This window comes from Physeter macrocephalus, unplaced genomic scaffold (assembly GCF_002837175.3).
Source record: "Physeter macrocephalus isolate SW-GA unplaced genomic scaffold, ASM283717v5 random_215, whole genome shotgun sequence".
NCBI lineage: Eukaryota > Metazoa > Chordata > Mammalia > Artiodactyla > Physeteridae > Physeter > Physeter macrocephalus.
The window spans coordinates 27,601-40,084 of NW_021145501.1; the positions used below are offsets into that span (position 1 = coordinate 27,601).

Genomic DNA, 12,484 nt, shown 5'->3' on the forward strand with positions numbered 1-12,484 from the left:
AATAGACAGTCTAAGCCACTCTCTACTATAAGAGAAGGATTTAAATTGTAACCTGTTCCTACAAAAGAACTAAGGAAAAAATGAGGACAGAGTCAGAGCCAGAGTTTCAAAATATTCTCATCTGTTAAATTAAGAGTGTCTCCCATAGAAAAGCAGTGGAGGCCCCAAAGGGCAAGTACAAAACAGAATTAAAACTCCCAAAGGTCTTGTCTTTACAAAAGAAAAGGCAGGAGGCAGCCCCTGGACAGCTGGTCATGCTGGCCGCTCCGGTTGGACCACGTTGCATAATCCTCAGTCGCATCATCACAACGTCTCTGAGCGTTTTGATGGGGGGAGAAGGGGCAGTGTAGTGTGTATGGGAGGAGAGACCCAGATGGCTCTCTTTGCCCCCTTACCCCCTTTTTATATCCCAGAGGAAAGTAGAGGGAAGCTGGCTACACCTTGAAATGAGGCTATGTGTTTCAAACCTGGGGACGGGGGTAAGAAGGGATCTGTGCTTTGAGCAACCTGAGCCAGAGGCAGAGGGGTGTTGTAGGGGTGAGGGGAGGGTGCATGATGCTTATTGCTTTGTACCTTTCACTGGGAAGGAGGGCAGCAGCCAACAGTAGCTCACAGGTTTGTAAACTGAGCCTGCTGGCTTCGAGAAGGGAGGCAATGAAGTCGAATTAAATATAAAAGAGTCATTTGTGCAAAAATAACTTAAACAAATAAAAGACCTGGGGAAAGGGGTGTTCCCCTTAGCCTGGTGGGGAGAGGGCCATATACCCCCCCCCAGGCCTTTTCAGTGACATGGCTTCGGGGGGGAGGGGGTGACCTCCCTACCCCCTGCAATGGCTCAGGATGGGATTGTGGGGAAGGGGTTGCATTTGTGCTCTGAGTGGGGAGTAGTGCCCCCACCCACTGTCCACAGGTGCACGTGGCTGGCAGGGGCTCCCAAGGCTCAGCACTCAGCTCTCCCCAGTCAGGGTCAGATCCAGCTCCAGGTATGGCTGCTATGGGGCCAGTTTCCTCCTCTTGTTTTTGGCAGGACGGCCAGGGCGGGCCCGGGGAGGCAGAGGGACAGCCGCCTGTACAAGAGGGGAAGTTGAAAGAAGTGATCAAACAGCTAGGTATCAGAAAGTCCTTTATTTTCTCCCCACTCCCACTGACCTTCTCCTCCTGCCTCACCCCGTACATGCACTCGCACCCACCCACACAGGGACGCACACTTACGCGGGTTGTGGGGCTGGGGTCCAAGGTAACGTCTTGGCGGGAGCTGTTGCTGTTCCGGGTAGGGCTGCAATAAGGGGCACAGATGATCAGGAACACCTCCCCAAGCACCAGCTGAATTTCAGAGTTTGGGTGGGAAACTTTCTACATTTCGATAGTAAAGGCGTAACATCCTTATTCATATTCAAGCAAGTATCTGCCTTTTTGAAAGCCAAGTCGCTCTTGAGCTATTTCTATAAACCCAAGAAGATGTGGGGAAAGGCCGGTTTTGTGGTGGGCCCAATACTCACTTGTATTTTCTCCTCCGGCCACGACGAGACTTTCTGACTACCCCTGGGGGCACCTGAGAAAATTGACAGACTGTGTGTGTAGGAAAAGGCGCCTTGGCCTCAACCTTTCCTCAGAGTCTTTGTGCCCAGCCAGACCACCATCACTCTGCACTCACCTTAAGGTCCTCAGAATGGGGCCCAGAAGGGGATGGATCCTTGGGCTCAGCACCCCCTTCAGCCAGCTCCCCATTATGCTGCCAGTGGTGGGTCCTTCTTGGGGACCGTTCCATTTGTCCATTGAAGCCACCACGTGCTCCCCACTTGAGGGCCAGTCGGCCAGGCTCCCGCCGGCTGCCAGGCTTTCGGCCCCGGCCTGGCCTGGCCTCACCATTAATGCCCCTAAGTCCCCCTCCTCCCCTCCGGCCCCGTTTCCCTGACCCCCTCCCAGTGAGCAGCTCAGGGACTGGGGGGTCGGGAGAACCGTGGGGTGGGGCTAAGGCACTGAGGGGAGGCCGGGCAGGCTCCGGTTCAAGGGCTGAGGTGGGGCTCTCAGGGGGCAGACAGGGAGCTTCTGGCTGCTCTGGAGGGATCTGCAGACAAAACAAAATCTCAGTCTCAAATGCAGTCCCTCTGCTACTGTAACTCAAAATGTCTATACTTCCAGTTTGGGAAAAACTTCTCTCCCTAACAAACACAGCCACACCCATACCCTCACCTGGAGACTCTGTAGCAGGCAGGCTAGGGGACTAGAAGCCTCTGAGAGGGGTGGAGGAGCTCCCCCCACAGGGAGGAGCTGCAGCCCCAACTGGCCAGAGAGAAGAGGGCCAGGAGGCTGCAGCAGACTGGGGAGGGTTCCAGGGCTGCTGGTCAGCGAAGACAGGTCACCTGTTGAGGAATTGTAAAGTCAAGGGTCTCCCTAGGCCAACCGGCTAGGCTGAGCAGACCCTATTATTCTTTTAGGCTTTACCGAGTGGTCAGAGACTTTCTTCCCTAATTCATCCAGCCTCTACTCTCAATTTTTCTGCTTCCTTTCTTCTCTCCCACACCAGAGTCTTCCCTCAGACTCACCCAGCAGGCTGGCACTCAGCAGAGGGCTAAGGAGTTGGGGGGGTCTCCCTGAGTTGGAGGGGGCCTTGCCCAGAGAGGAGGCCCCCGGGTCAGTAGTTGCCGTGGTGACACTGGAGGTAGGTGGTCCAGGTTGGGGGGCACTCAGGACACAGGGCTAAGGAGAAAGAATAGTTATTACATTTACATGTGTAAAGTATTCAATAAGTTTCGAGTACTTTCATATGTACAATCCCACCGAAGCCTCACATGAAGTAGGCCATGCTTATTAAATACAGACCCAGCTGTTACAGCCATCCTACCTACCCCCAGCCAAGAATTAAGCCCTCCCCAAAGACCCTGAGGAAGAGCTCAGACATGAAACCGAAAGCCTCTGACTCCCAGCTCCCATCTCTGATTCTACCTCTGGTTCTGTCCCACCCACTCACCCTCATCCTCACCTGGGGGGGCGCCCCCGAGGGGGGATCCAGGCTGGCAGCCAGCAGCGCAGAATTTAAAGCTATGAGGGTGGGGGGGGCTGAAAGTGGGGGGAACAGCAAGGGGGGCAGGTCTCCCAAACCTGAAAACGTCTCCCCACTCGGACCCCCGGCTCCCTCTGCAGATCCCTCTCCATCCCCAGCTGTGGGGCCCAGGGCCAACAGGGGCAGGAAGGAGGCAAGGAGGTTGCTAGGGGGTGCGGAAGGGGGTGGAAGAAGGTCTGAGGGGGGTGGTGGAAGCAGGGAAGCCACCAAAAGCGAAGGCCCTTCGGGCTCGCCTGGGGCTAGGGGAGGGCCAGGTCCCCCTGGTGGGGGTAGCAGGGGCTCAGGGGGAGGTTGTCCCCCTCCCCCAGCCAGCACGCCAAATAAACTGTGGCTGAGCAATGGAGAAGGCGGAGGTTGCCCCAGACTCAGAGGGAGAGGCAAGGTCCCTAGCATCCCCGGGAAGCCGGCTCCACTCAGCGCCAGGCCCTGCTCGGGGCTGGGGAATGGGAAAGCCTCCCCACCAGCCAGGGGAGGCAGAGGGCAGGCTGGGCCCGACCCCATCCCGAGCGCTTCGGATGGGCTTTGAAGCACAGGGCTAGGGACTAGGGGGGCTTTGGAGGCAGCTGGTGGGGCAGGGGCACCTGCAAAGAAAAAGAGAGGTTCAGCTCAAGGGAGTTCCTTCCTCCCAGCGTCCAAAGAATCCAACCTCCCTGCCCCCAACCCAGAAAACCACCACAGAGCTCTCTCAATTCTCCCGTAAGTGCCTTGGCTGTCTCTCTCCACCCGAAGGGAGGAAGGGCTCCATCACACTCACATACCTGGCACACTGCTGAGGCTGCCACTGGTGGTCCCAGGCAGGGAGGGCGGGATGGGGTGCCTGGGCTGGGGAGGGCTCCCTGAGGAGAGGGTTGGGGGAGGAGGAAGGTGTGCGTCTGACCCCAAAAGGTTAAAGCTTCCATCAGAGTGGGGAGGGCCAGGGGTGGGGAGTCCCAGCAGGGACAGCACAGAAGGGAGAATCGGTTGGGAGGGCTCAGGGAGAGGAAAAGGTTGTGGGGCGGGAGCGGGGGCCCGAGGGCGGCTCCGTCTAGGGGCTTGAGGGCCTCCCCCTTCTAGCAATCGCAGTACAGTTGGGGGGCGGCGGGGACGACGCTGAGAGGGACGGGGCAGTGATGAAGAGTGGGAAGCTGAGGGCGCCTGGGCACGGGGCCTTCGGCCCTGTAAAGTGCTGGGAGGGGGGAGAGAGGGGTGCTGTGCCTTGGCCGCTGCAGAGAGTAGGCTGCTAGCAAGGAAGGGGGGTGCCCCGGGCCCCTCCACCGTGGGGGCCCCTCCTAGGGGCCCCAGGACCAGGGGCAGGTGCATAGTGGCTGAAGACACTGGTGGCTGAGTGGCAGGACCAGGGGGGCCAGGGGGACCAGGGAGATTATTGCTTGGGGGCAGGGGAGGAGGTGTTAAGGCATCACTACAGTGGAAGAGAGGAGGGTCAGAAGGTGGTGAGGAGGAGGCATGGGGGGCTGGAGGAGAGCCCAAGTCAGGGGGCACCAGGCTGGATCGGAGAGCAGCTCCCCAGCTATATGAGGGGGCATTGAGGCTAATAGCAGGTGGAGGAGGTGGAGCTGGAGAAGGGGCATTGCCCCTTGGCAGGAAACAAGGGCTGCTGCTGCCTCCGGAGGGGACTGGGTCAGGAAGCCTTGGCTGTGGGAAGAGCCCCCCAGGGCCTGCTAGAGGGGGGAAAGCCTGTGGAACTGAAGGTGGTTCTGGGGGAAGGGAGCCAGGAGCCCCATTAAGCGGAGTTGTAGGAGGAACTCGACAGGGTGGGCGGGCAGAGGGAGGCCCTGGGGACACAGTGTGGAACATTTGGGGGCTCGCTCCCTCTCCTGCAATAAATGAGAAACAAAGGATCAACCTGTGGCTCCCCTTCCAAGAACTTTGTCTTCTCCATCCCTTCTCCCATAAATTCCAAGCTTCCCTGTGCCCTCCTCTCACCAAGCAGCTCCCCACTCCACCCTTCTCCTTGCTTCCCTCTCACAAAGCTCCTCCCACCATCCCTCTTCCAGGCCCTTAAGTTTTCCTGTCTCTGTAAAGTGGAAAAGATTCACCAGGAGAAGAGTGTGAGCAGGTGGTCTCCATGCTGCGGTACAGAGTTGCCATGGCAACGGCTTTCCGCCGGTGGTTGCACAGCTTGGTCATGTCCTCCTCTGATGCTGGCCCCACCCCAGCCCCACCCGGGGTCACCGGGGCCAAAGGGTCAAAGTTGAAAACCTGCAAGGTGGAAGCATGGACAGGGACCCTGAGGGAACAGAATCTGTGAGAAAAGCTACCACAGTCGGTGATTCGCATTAAGTCTCTCGGCTTATCCCTGTACTCTCTGGCTCCCCTCACCACTCTGACCTTGGGGACATTGAGTGGACACTCCAGACCGCACTTGCAGGTCCCATCGCTGAGGAGGTAGCTCCGGGTTTGCTCCAAGGAAGACAGCTCTGTGCCACTTGGGCTGGGAGAGGACAGGGTCAGAGAGTATGGGATTAGCTGACACGGAATTAGGAGACTCTTAAAGAACAGTTCATTAGTCAAAGACCTTCCTAGGAAGAGCAGAGTTAAGGAAGAGACAGAACAAATGCAAAGGGCCAGAGACACAGAGAGCAAAAAGGCTGAGGAAGGAGGAGGAACAGAGGAGAGCAACAGGGCACCAGCAATCTGGGCTTTGAGAGGAGGGATGGGAGAAAACTCAGGCAATTGAAGGGCCTGGGGATAGAAACTGGGGAATTTGGGGGAGTCACACCTGATATAGAGCACAGCACCCTCTCGAACACAGCGCTGCCAGCCGATGGGGACAGATGTGGCCACAGGGCCCCCAGCTCTGTCTGCTCCACTGCTCTCATTGCCCCCATTCATTGTGTGTAATCAGCTCCCACGTGCCTGATAACACAGACATCCATGTGGCATTAGGAGGATTAAACTGGGCTGGGTACCTGAGGGAGTACTTAAGAAAAGCAAAGGTTGTGGGGAGACTCAAGAGGACTCGGAGGCAAGGGGAAACCCTCGGTGAGCTGGGAGAGAGAATGAAGGGGAACCCTCTGCCATCCCACCATGGCTACCTGAACATCTCTGCAAACATTGTGGGGTCCAGTCTAAAGCCGGGGCCGCCGGCTTAGCCCACACCTGCAACACAGGAGAGAGGAGGGACCGTCAGGAATCTGCCCAAGCTAGGAAAGTACCACAGCCCAGGAAACTCTCAATGGAAAGATTCTTAATAATATGAGGTAAGTACCCATAAAGATCTCAGGGATCTGCTGGCTGAGTCCAAAACCATCCTTTCCATGTCCAGTCCCTAGGGACCAGAGGGTCAAAGCCTCAACTTCCAGGGACCAAGGAATCACAGCCCAATCCCTAGGCATATAAAGGGTAAGGCCCCTTTGTCCCACCAAGGAGAGAAACCTTCAGCCAAGAGTGTGGGCTAATTCCTATAATACCAGGCCACTAGGAAGTTTCCCAGAGAGTCTGGCCCCTGCTGTTCCCTCCCCCTCAGGAAGATCATATAAAAAGTAGATTGCCCCACAGGTCACCAGGCAATTGCCCAACTGCCCGCTGGGGTGGTACCAGCATAACTCCCCCCATGCCTGGCTCCACTAGACAACCACTGATCTAGTTCATTTGGGTCTTCTCCCACGATTCTCAGAAACTCCCAATTTTCCCCCAAGCCTAAGGCAAGGGGATTCAGCACCTCCTGTCCCACTGGCTTCAAATTACCTCCAAGAAGGATTCTCCTCTGATGTACATGGGGACGCCCCCCAAACCTGCAAGTATCCTCTCCAACCTTACCATCGCTCCCACCCCACACTGGCGGCTTCTAAACTTTCCCTCTCATAACAAGGCGCCTGTCACCCAGCCTGCTTCCCTCGGCTTGGGGAGGAGGGGAAGGCGCACGAAGTAGGAAGGAACTTGGGGAGAGGGCGGGCGGAGGGTGGGCGAAGCACTGAGGGGAAGGAGGTGAAGAAGGCAAAAGTCAAGCAGTGAGAGGGAAAAACGGTGGGGGCAGGTGAGGGCGGGGGAATGGGCCGGCCCCGCCCTGCGCAGTCGCGGCCCAGAGGGTGAGTGGGAGGGAGTGGGAGGAGGGTCGGTGGAGCCCGAGCCTCCGGTACGGCCCCGGCCGGTCCTAGCAGGAAGCGCCGCTGCCGCCGCCGCGGATCACCGAGCGGCCTCCCGCGCATGCGCCATGGGGGCCAGGGGCAGCCCTGGGGATTCCGTTCCCAGAAGACACCGCGCAGGCTGCTACCGCCGCCGCCGTCGCTGCCGCCGCCACCGCCGCAGCCGCCGCTGCCGCCGCCGCTGCCCGGACGGGAGAGGGGCGGGGCCGGGCCCCCGCCCAGCGGACAAGGACGAGCCAACTGGAGGGGCCGCAGTGCGCATGCGGGAGCGCGCCTACCCCTCCCCCACAACCCCCCATTAATCCCCAAGAGAACAAACACCCCACGCGGGCCCCACCCCCCCGCGCCCCCCCCCGGCCTCCGCGGAAGGATCCGAGCCTCTTCCCAGGCCACTGGTGGCCAATCCCAGCCCTCCCCCGGGAGGAGCCCCTTCCGAAGCCACAATCTGTTGGGGGAGCCAGGAATGCCAGGTCCGGGAGGAACCGGCCCCAAAAGATGAAAGTCGCGACTTGCCCTGCCCCGCCCCCAAAGGCTTCCCGGGTAGTGTGCTGGGACTTGACCCGCCTCCCCAGGTCAACAAGTCACAACACGACCCCGGCCTGTCAAGTCACATGCCCTCTGCCTGTCACTGACAACCTGGTCATGTCTTCGGGCCAGGAGAGACCATCTGCTCCAACCCACCCCCACCCCCATTTACAGAAGGAGAAATGGAGCTCTGGAGCAATGGTGCAGGCCTGGCCAAGGACCTGTCACCGTCACACCACCGCCTGAAGCTGCCACCCAGCCACAACCAGCCTTGTTGACAGTTTCTACTTAGGACAAACTCCGGCTGCCCCCATGAGGGTATGACAGGATATGTAACAGGCCACCATATGGCCTCTGTTTTCTACCTAATGGCACTAGAAAAATACTTTGCATTTTCCACGGTGCTTTTCACTTTTGTTCAAGCTGCCTCCAAGTTCATAATTCTCTCATTTTACTCCCACAACTCGTTATCTTTTATTTACTAACAAGAATGGTGAAGCACGGGGAGATTAGGTGGCAGGCCTGGGATCCCTGGGCAAGTGAGGGACCGCTGAGGCTAGAATCTGGGCTCCTGACAACCCAGTCCAAGGCAGTCGTGCGCTCACGTGCACGCAGTGTTCCAGGCAACACAGCCCTACTGTAGCCCAAACACCTAGAAAGCAGGAGGCCTATGCCCAGCTCCTCACAGCAGGGAGTCACAGGACTTGCAGGTCTGGTACACTGAAAAGGGCGGGCCTGATCGTTGGTGAAGGGCACCAGAGCACCACGGGGGAAGGTGATAAGGGAAACAGTGGGAATCGGGGCCACCCGGCAAAGAACATGAATTCTGGCATGCCAAGTGCTCATCAAAAACTTTACAAAGATAAAGAGTTGAAGGGTGCTCGTCAGCGAGGAGGAGCTGAAAATGACTACCAAGGGGATTCAAGTTACTTGGCCTCTTTTGAGGGAGCCAGGGAGCTAAAAGAGAGGACCCCTTTAGGAAGACTCAAGAAGATGCAAACAACCCTGGTGGTTGGATGCAAATTTTCAAAGGACGGAGGTTTAAAAGACCTTGTGTCCATTAGCTGGGAGGGGATGAGGGGCAAAGAAAATGGGAGTCTCTTGTGGAGGAGGTAAAACGGGGGCTCATGTCAGGTGGGCGGAACAAGAGCTCTTGAGGGAGACAAGCTACAGTGAGGCTTCACACCGCAGCCTAGGGGCAACCACGGTTGAGAGCTGTTGGGGCCGTTGGGTGCCGGGAGCTGGCGCCCCGCCCTCTTTCCTCTCCCCCACCCCCCGCACCTCCCACCACCCTTGTAGTGCCCTGCGCGTGCGCGCGCAGATACCGGTTGCCAAACATTGCATCATCCCCGCCCCCCTTTCCTCCCCTCCCCCGCCAGCTCTCCCCTCCGCGCGCGCGCATGACTCACTCACCTCCTCCGCGAAGCCTCGTGACCCAAAGCCACTTCCGGGTCCAACACTAACTCGACCCCCAAGCGGGAGGGAGCGATGGGGGCGGTGCCTCGGGGCTCCTGAGTGGCGGATGTAAGGTATGAGGCGGGGCCAATGCCGGCGTGCCGCTTTATGATTGGTAGGCTTCTGGATCCACCCCCGGAGAGGAGGGCAAGGCCCTATTAAAAGATCTCAGCTCCGCGCTATCCGGGTCAGAGGCTTGAGTCTAAGGCATAGAGTGTATCATGTTGAAGATGAGCGGGTGGCAGCGACAGAGCCAAAATCAGAGCCGGAACCTGAGGAGAAAGGCGAGTACTGATTCCCCCGTCTACCTTTTACCCTCCCATCCTCGTGAACACCAGTTGTCCCCTTAAAGTTACGGCATCCGCTCTTAAGGATGGGTCCCACGCCCTCCGCAATGAAGTGACCGTCCGGGGGAGGGATGAGGAGAAGCCTTCATTCAGAAGTAATGCTTACAGACCCCTCTTCCTTCGCACGACAGCAGCATCCCACCACTGCCCGGAGCACAGGCCCTACTCTGTGCTGTTCAGGGAAGGGGCCCCAGCTGCACTAGGAAGATTTTTTCTCTCGCGTTGCAGACCCCAGGCCTCCTCGTTAGGCCTGCCGGGTGGGAGGCGGGGCAACAGGACACACCCCCGCGCCGAGAAGGCTGGTTGACAGTGGTTCAGGCCGCTGCCGCCACTTTGCCACCAGCGTCCTCCCCCACCCCCAATCCTGTCTCAGCCGCAGCGTCTCAGGGCCAGCATAGCCACGTCAGTAGATGGGGCTTTTGGACCCTCCACAGGACATTCTTTCTGCACCCTTGCAGAGGAGAGAATCTTAAAAGAGACTGACACAAGGCTTTGGGAAGAGGGGTGTCGATGGACAGGGAGCAGAGATGAGTTTTCCTTTTCCCCAGAGGTCCCTAAGCCTTCTGCACAAGAGAGCGTCCTGAATCTTTTAAGTGTGGGAAGCCATTTGGAGGTCTCCCCAGTGGATTGTCCTTCCCCTGGGATTGGTCCTTGCCTCTTTCCCCTTGTGCTGTCTCCAGCTAATCTCTGTGTAACCATTGCATCAGGTCAGCCCCCTGCTTGGCTCTGCAGCCCTCTGGCCCGGGGCTCCACTGCTGATGAAAGCTATGTCCCACACACTGGAAAGCAAGGAGGGTTCCCAAGGGAGGACAGCCCTGTAGAGAAGCACTGAGGACGATATTGCATCTACAGTCCCCAGGGATAGGCAGCTGCCGCTCTGCCTCTGGGCTTCGTCCTCCTTTCCCTATGAGAGATTGGGGAGATTTATCCATTGATTCCTAACAAATACTTAACCAGCACCTACTATGCTGGTTAAGTTTGGAGCCCAGCATTTATCCATGAACAAGAGATAAAAACTCTTCCTCTCACAGAGCTTACATTTCAGTGGGAAGAGGCATACAGTAAGCAAATATGTAAATGCCATAGAAAAAAACTAAAGCATGGAAGGGTAGAGAATGCTAAGTGGAGGTTGCAGTTTACACTGGGTGGTCAGGGATTCCCCCACGGAGGTGATATTTAAATGAAAGACCTAAAAATAGGCAAGGCAGTAAGCCATGTGGTATGTGGAAGGAAGAGCTTTCCAGGAGAAGGAACAGCAAGAGCAGAGGTCCTAAGGTGGGAGCATGCATAGTATCTTTAGGGAACAGGAGGCCAGCTGGCTGGCCTAGAGTGAGCAAGACGGAGAGTGGTCAATGAGAAAAACAGGGCAAGGAAAGAGCAGATTGTGGAGGGCCTTCTAAGCCATTTTAAGGACTTCGCTTTTAATATGTGTGAAATGAGAAGGTTTTGAACAGAGGAATGACACAGCCTGACTTAAGTTTTAAAAGGCTCACTTTGGGTGCTGTTGTGAATAGACTCTGGGAGGGGTTGCAGAAGCAGAAACTGGGAGACCTGCAGTCAAGAGGTTTCTGCAGTCACCCAAGAGAGATGACAGTAACTTGATCTAGATTAGAAACAGTGGAATTGGTGAGACGTGTTTAGATTCTGGGGTTTTGAAGAATGACTCAAGAAGTTTTGCTGGTGGTTTGGATTGGATTGTGGGGTGTGAGAGGAGAGGAATCAAGGACGATACCAAGGTTTTTGGCTCAAGGAACTAAAGTTGCTGTATACCGAGACAGGAAAGACCTTGGAAGGAGAACATTAGCAGGAGTTTGTCTTTGGACACGTTCAGTCCGAGATGCATATTAGATATCCAAAAAGAGAATGGCAAGTAAGCAGTTAGATAGAGTTGGAGGTCCCAGGAGAGGTCTAGACTGGAAATACACATTTGGAGGATGTCAGTGTGGGAATGGAATTAGGAAAATGCCACTTGATTTGTTCCCTTCCCTGTAGTCCAGTCCTTACCCTGGCAGATTTGAGGACTGCCTTAAATTTAGAGAAAGCTGAGTTGGCCAGGATTTTGCTATTACGTAATCAGGACTACAAATGTCAGCAACTAAAAATAAAGGAAGTCAGGCTCTTCTCTGTCCTTAGAAATGGCTACAGGGACCAATAACTTAACTATACTCTATAAGACAGGAAGTAAGGAAGGAGCAGTAGGAAGCTGGAGATAAAAGAACCTGCCTCTCTCCTCGCTTCCAGAAATGGCTAACATTTATCTTTGATCCCCACAGTGTTCCAGAAGGAAGTGTATCTTCATACATCACCACACCTGAAAGCAGGTAAACTTAACCACTTTCCCAAAACCAGCTCCTAAGAATTGCTGCTTAGGCCCCCTTTACTGGGACCCTAATTATGAAAATTATGAAAACACCTAGAGAAGGTGGGAGAGGACAGTTTGAATCTGACCAGGTTTTTGCTATTAGGCCACATCCATCCTCCTGACCTGCCCCTAACAAGGTGACCAAATCACTATTCTTAGAGCATGTCCTAATTGAAAGCTGGCCCTGAGTGAGCAGTCAGGTGAGGTCTCACCACACCTCCGTCCCCACCAAGGTTAGACTGACCCAAGGACTGTCTGCCCCAGCTCCCCACACAGGAGGAGAAAGGAGCACAGATGGTCTGGTGACTGCCCCTGGAAACAACCAGTGGAGTTCCCCAAGGGGGGGCTGAAGACCTTTACTAGGAACCCGTAAGAATGCACATCCAGGCACTTGCTTCTGCAAGTGCTGGGCAAAAGCAAAGACGGAATATCATTCTAGATCAGGGGTTGGTAAATTTTAAAGGGTCAGACAGTAAGTATTTTAGACGTTGAGGGCCACACAGAATAGTCTCTGTCACAACTATTCATCTCTGCTGTTGTCTCATGAAAGCAGCCGTAAACAATGTGTAAATAAATGGATGTGGCCGTGTTCCAATAAACTTTTATCTACCAAAACAGACAGGCAGCAGGCCAGTGTGCCAACCCG

At 56.0% G+C, this 12,484-nt stretch overlaps 2 protein-coding genes across 4 annotated transcripts; one reads left to right on the forward strand and one right to left on the reverse strand.

Annotated features, from left to right (window-relative positions):
• Positions 1-104: 104 nt before the first annotated feature.
• On the reverse strand, positions 105-9,206 carry MBD6 (methyl-CpG binding domain protein 6). Of its 3 annotated transcripts, none has more exons than XM_028484703.2 (12): positions 9,088-9,206; positions 6,100-6,163; positions 5,784-5,920; positions 5,393-5,495; positions 5,101-5,263; positions 3,823-4,878; positions 2,984-3,645; positions 2,547-2,700; positions 2,194-2,363; positions 1,655-2,068; positions 1,213-1,276; positions 105-1,067 (listed from the first exon to the last, which is right to left on the reverse strand). In XM_028484703.2, the coding sequence occupies exons 3-12, from the start codon at positions 5,894-5,896 to the stop codon at positions 700-702; spliced, it is 3,267 nt and encodes a 1,088-aa protein (XP_028340504.1). In that variant the 5' UTR covers positions 5,897-5,920; positions 6,100-6,163; positions 9,088-9,206; the 3' UTR covers positions 105-699. The 3 variants fall into 3 exon arrangements, with proteins under 3 accessions (XP_028340504.1, XP_028340505.1, XP_054938651.1); XM_028484704.2 differs by lacking the exon at positions 9,088-9,206 and adding an exon at positions 6,752-7,018; XM_055082676.1 differs by lacking the exon at positions 9,088-9,206 and adding an exon at positions 1,500-1,552 and having other exon boundaries at positions 848-1,067; positions 6,100-6,243.
• A 102-nt stretch (positions 9,207-9,308) lies between these two features.
• Positions 9,309-11,803, forward strand: LOC129391848 (DDIT3 upstream open reading frame protein). Its single transcript, XM_055082680.1, has 2 exons — positions 9,309-9,413; positions 11,750-11,803. Exons 1-2 carry the CDS (start codon positions 9,351-9,353, stop codon positions 11,789-11,791), a joined length of 105 nt encoding a protein of 34 aa, XP_054938655.1. The 5' UTR covers positions 9,309-9,350; the 3' UTR covers positions 11,792-11,803.
• Positions 11,804-12,484: the final 681 nt, after the last annotated feature.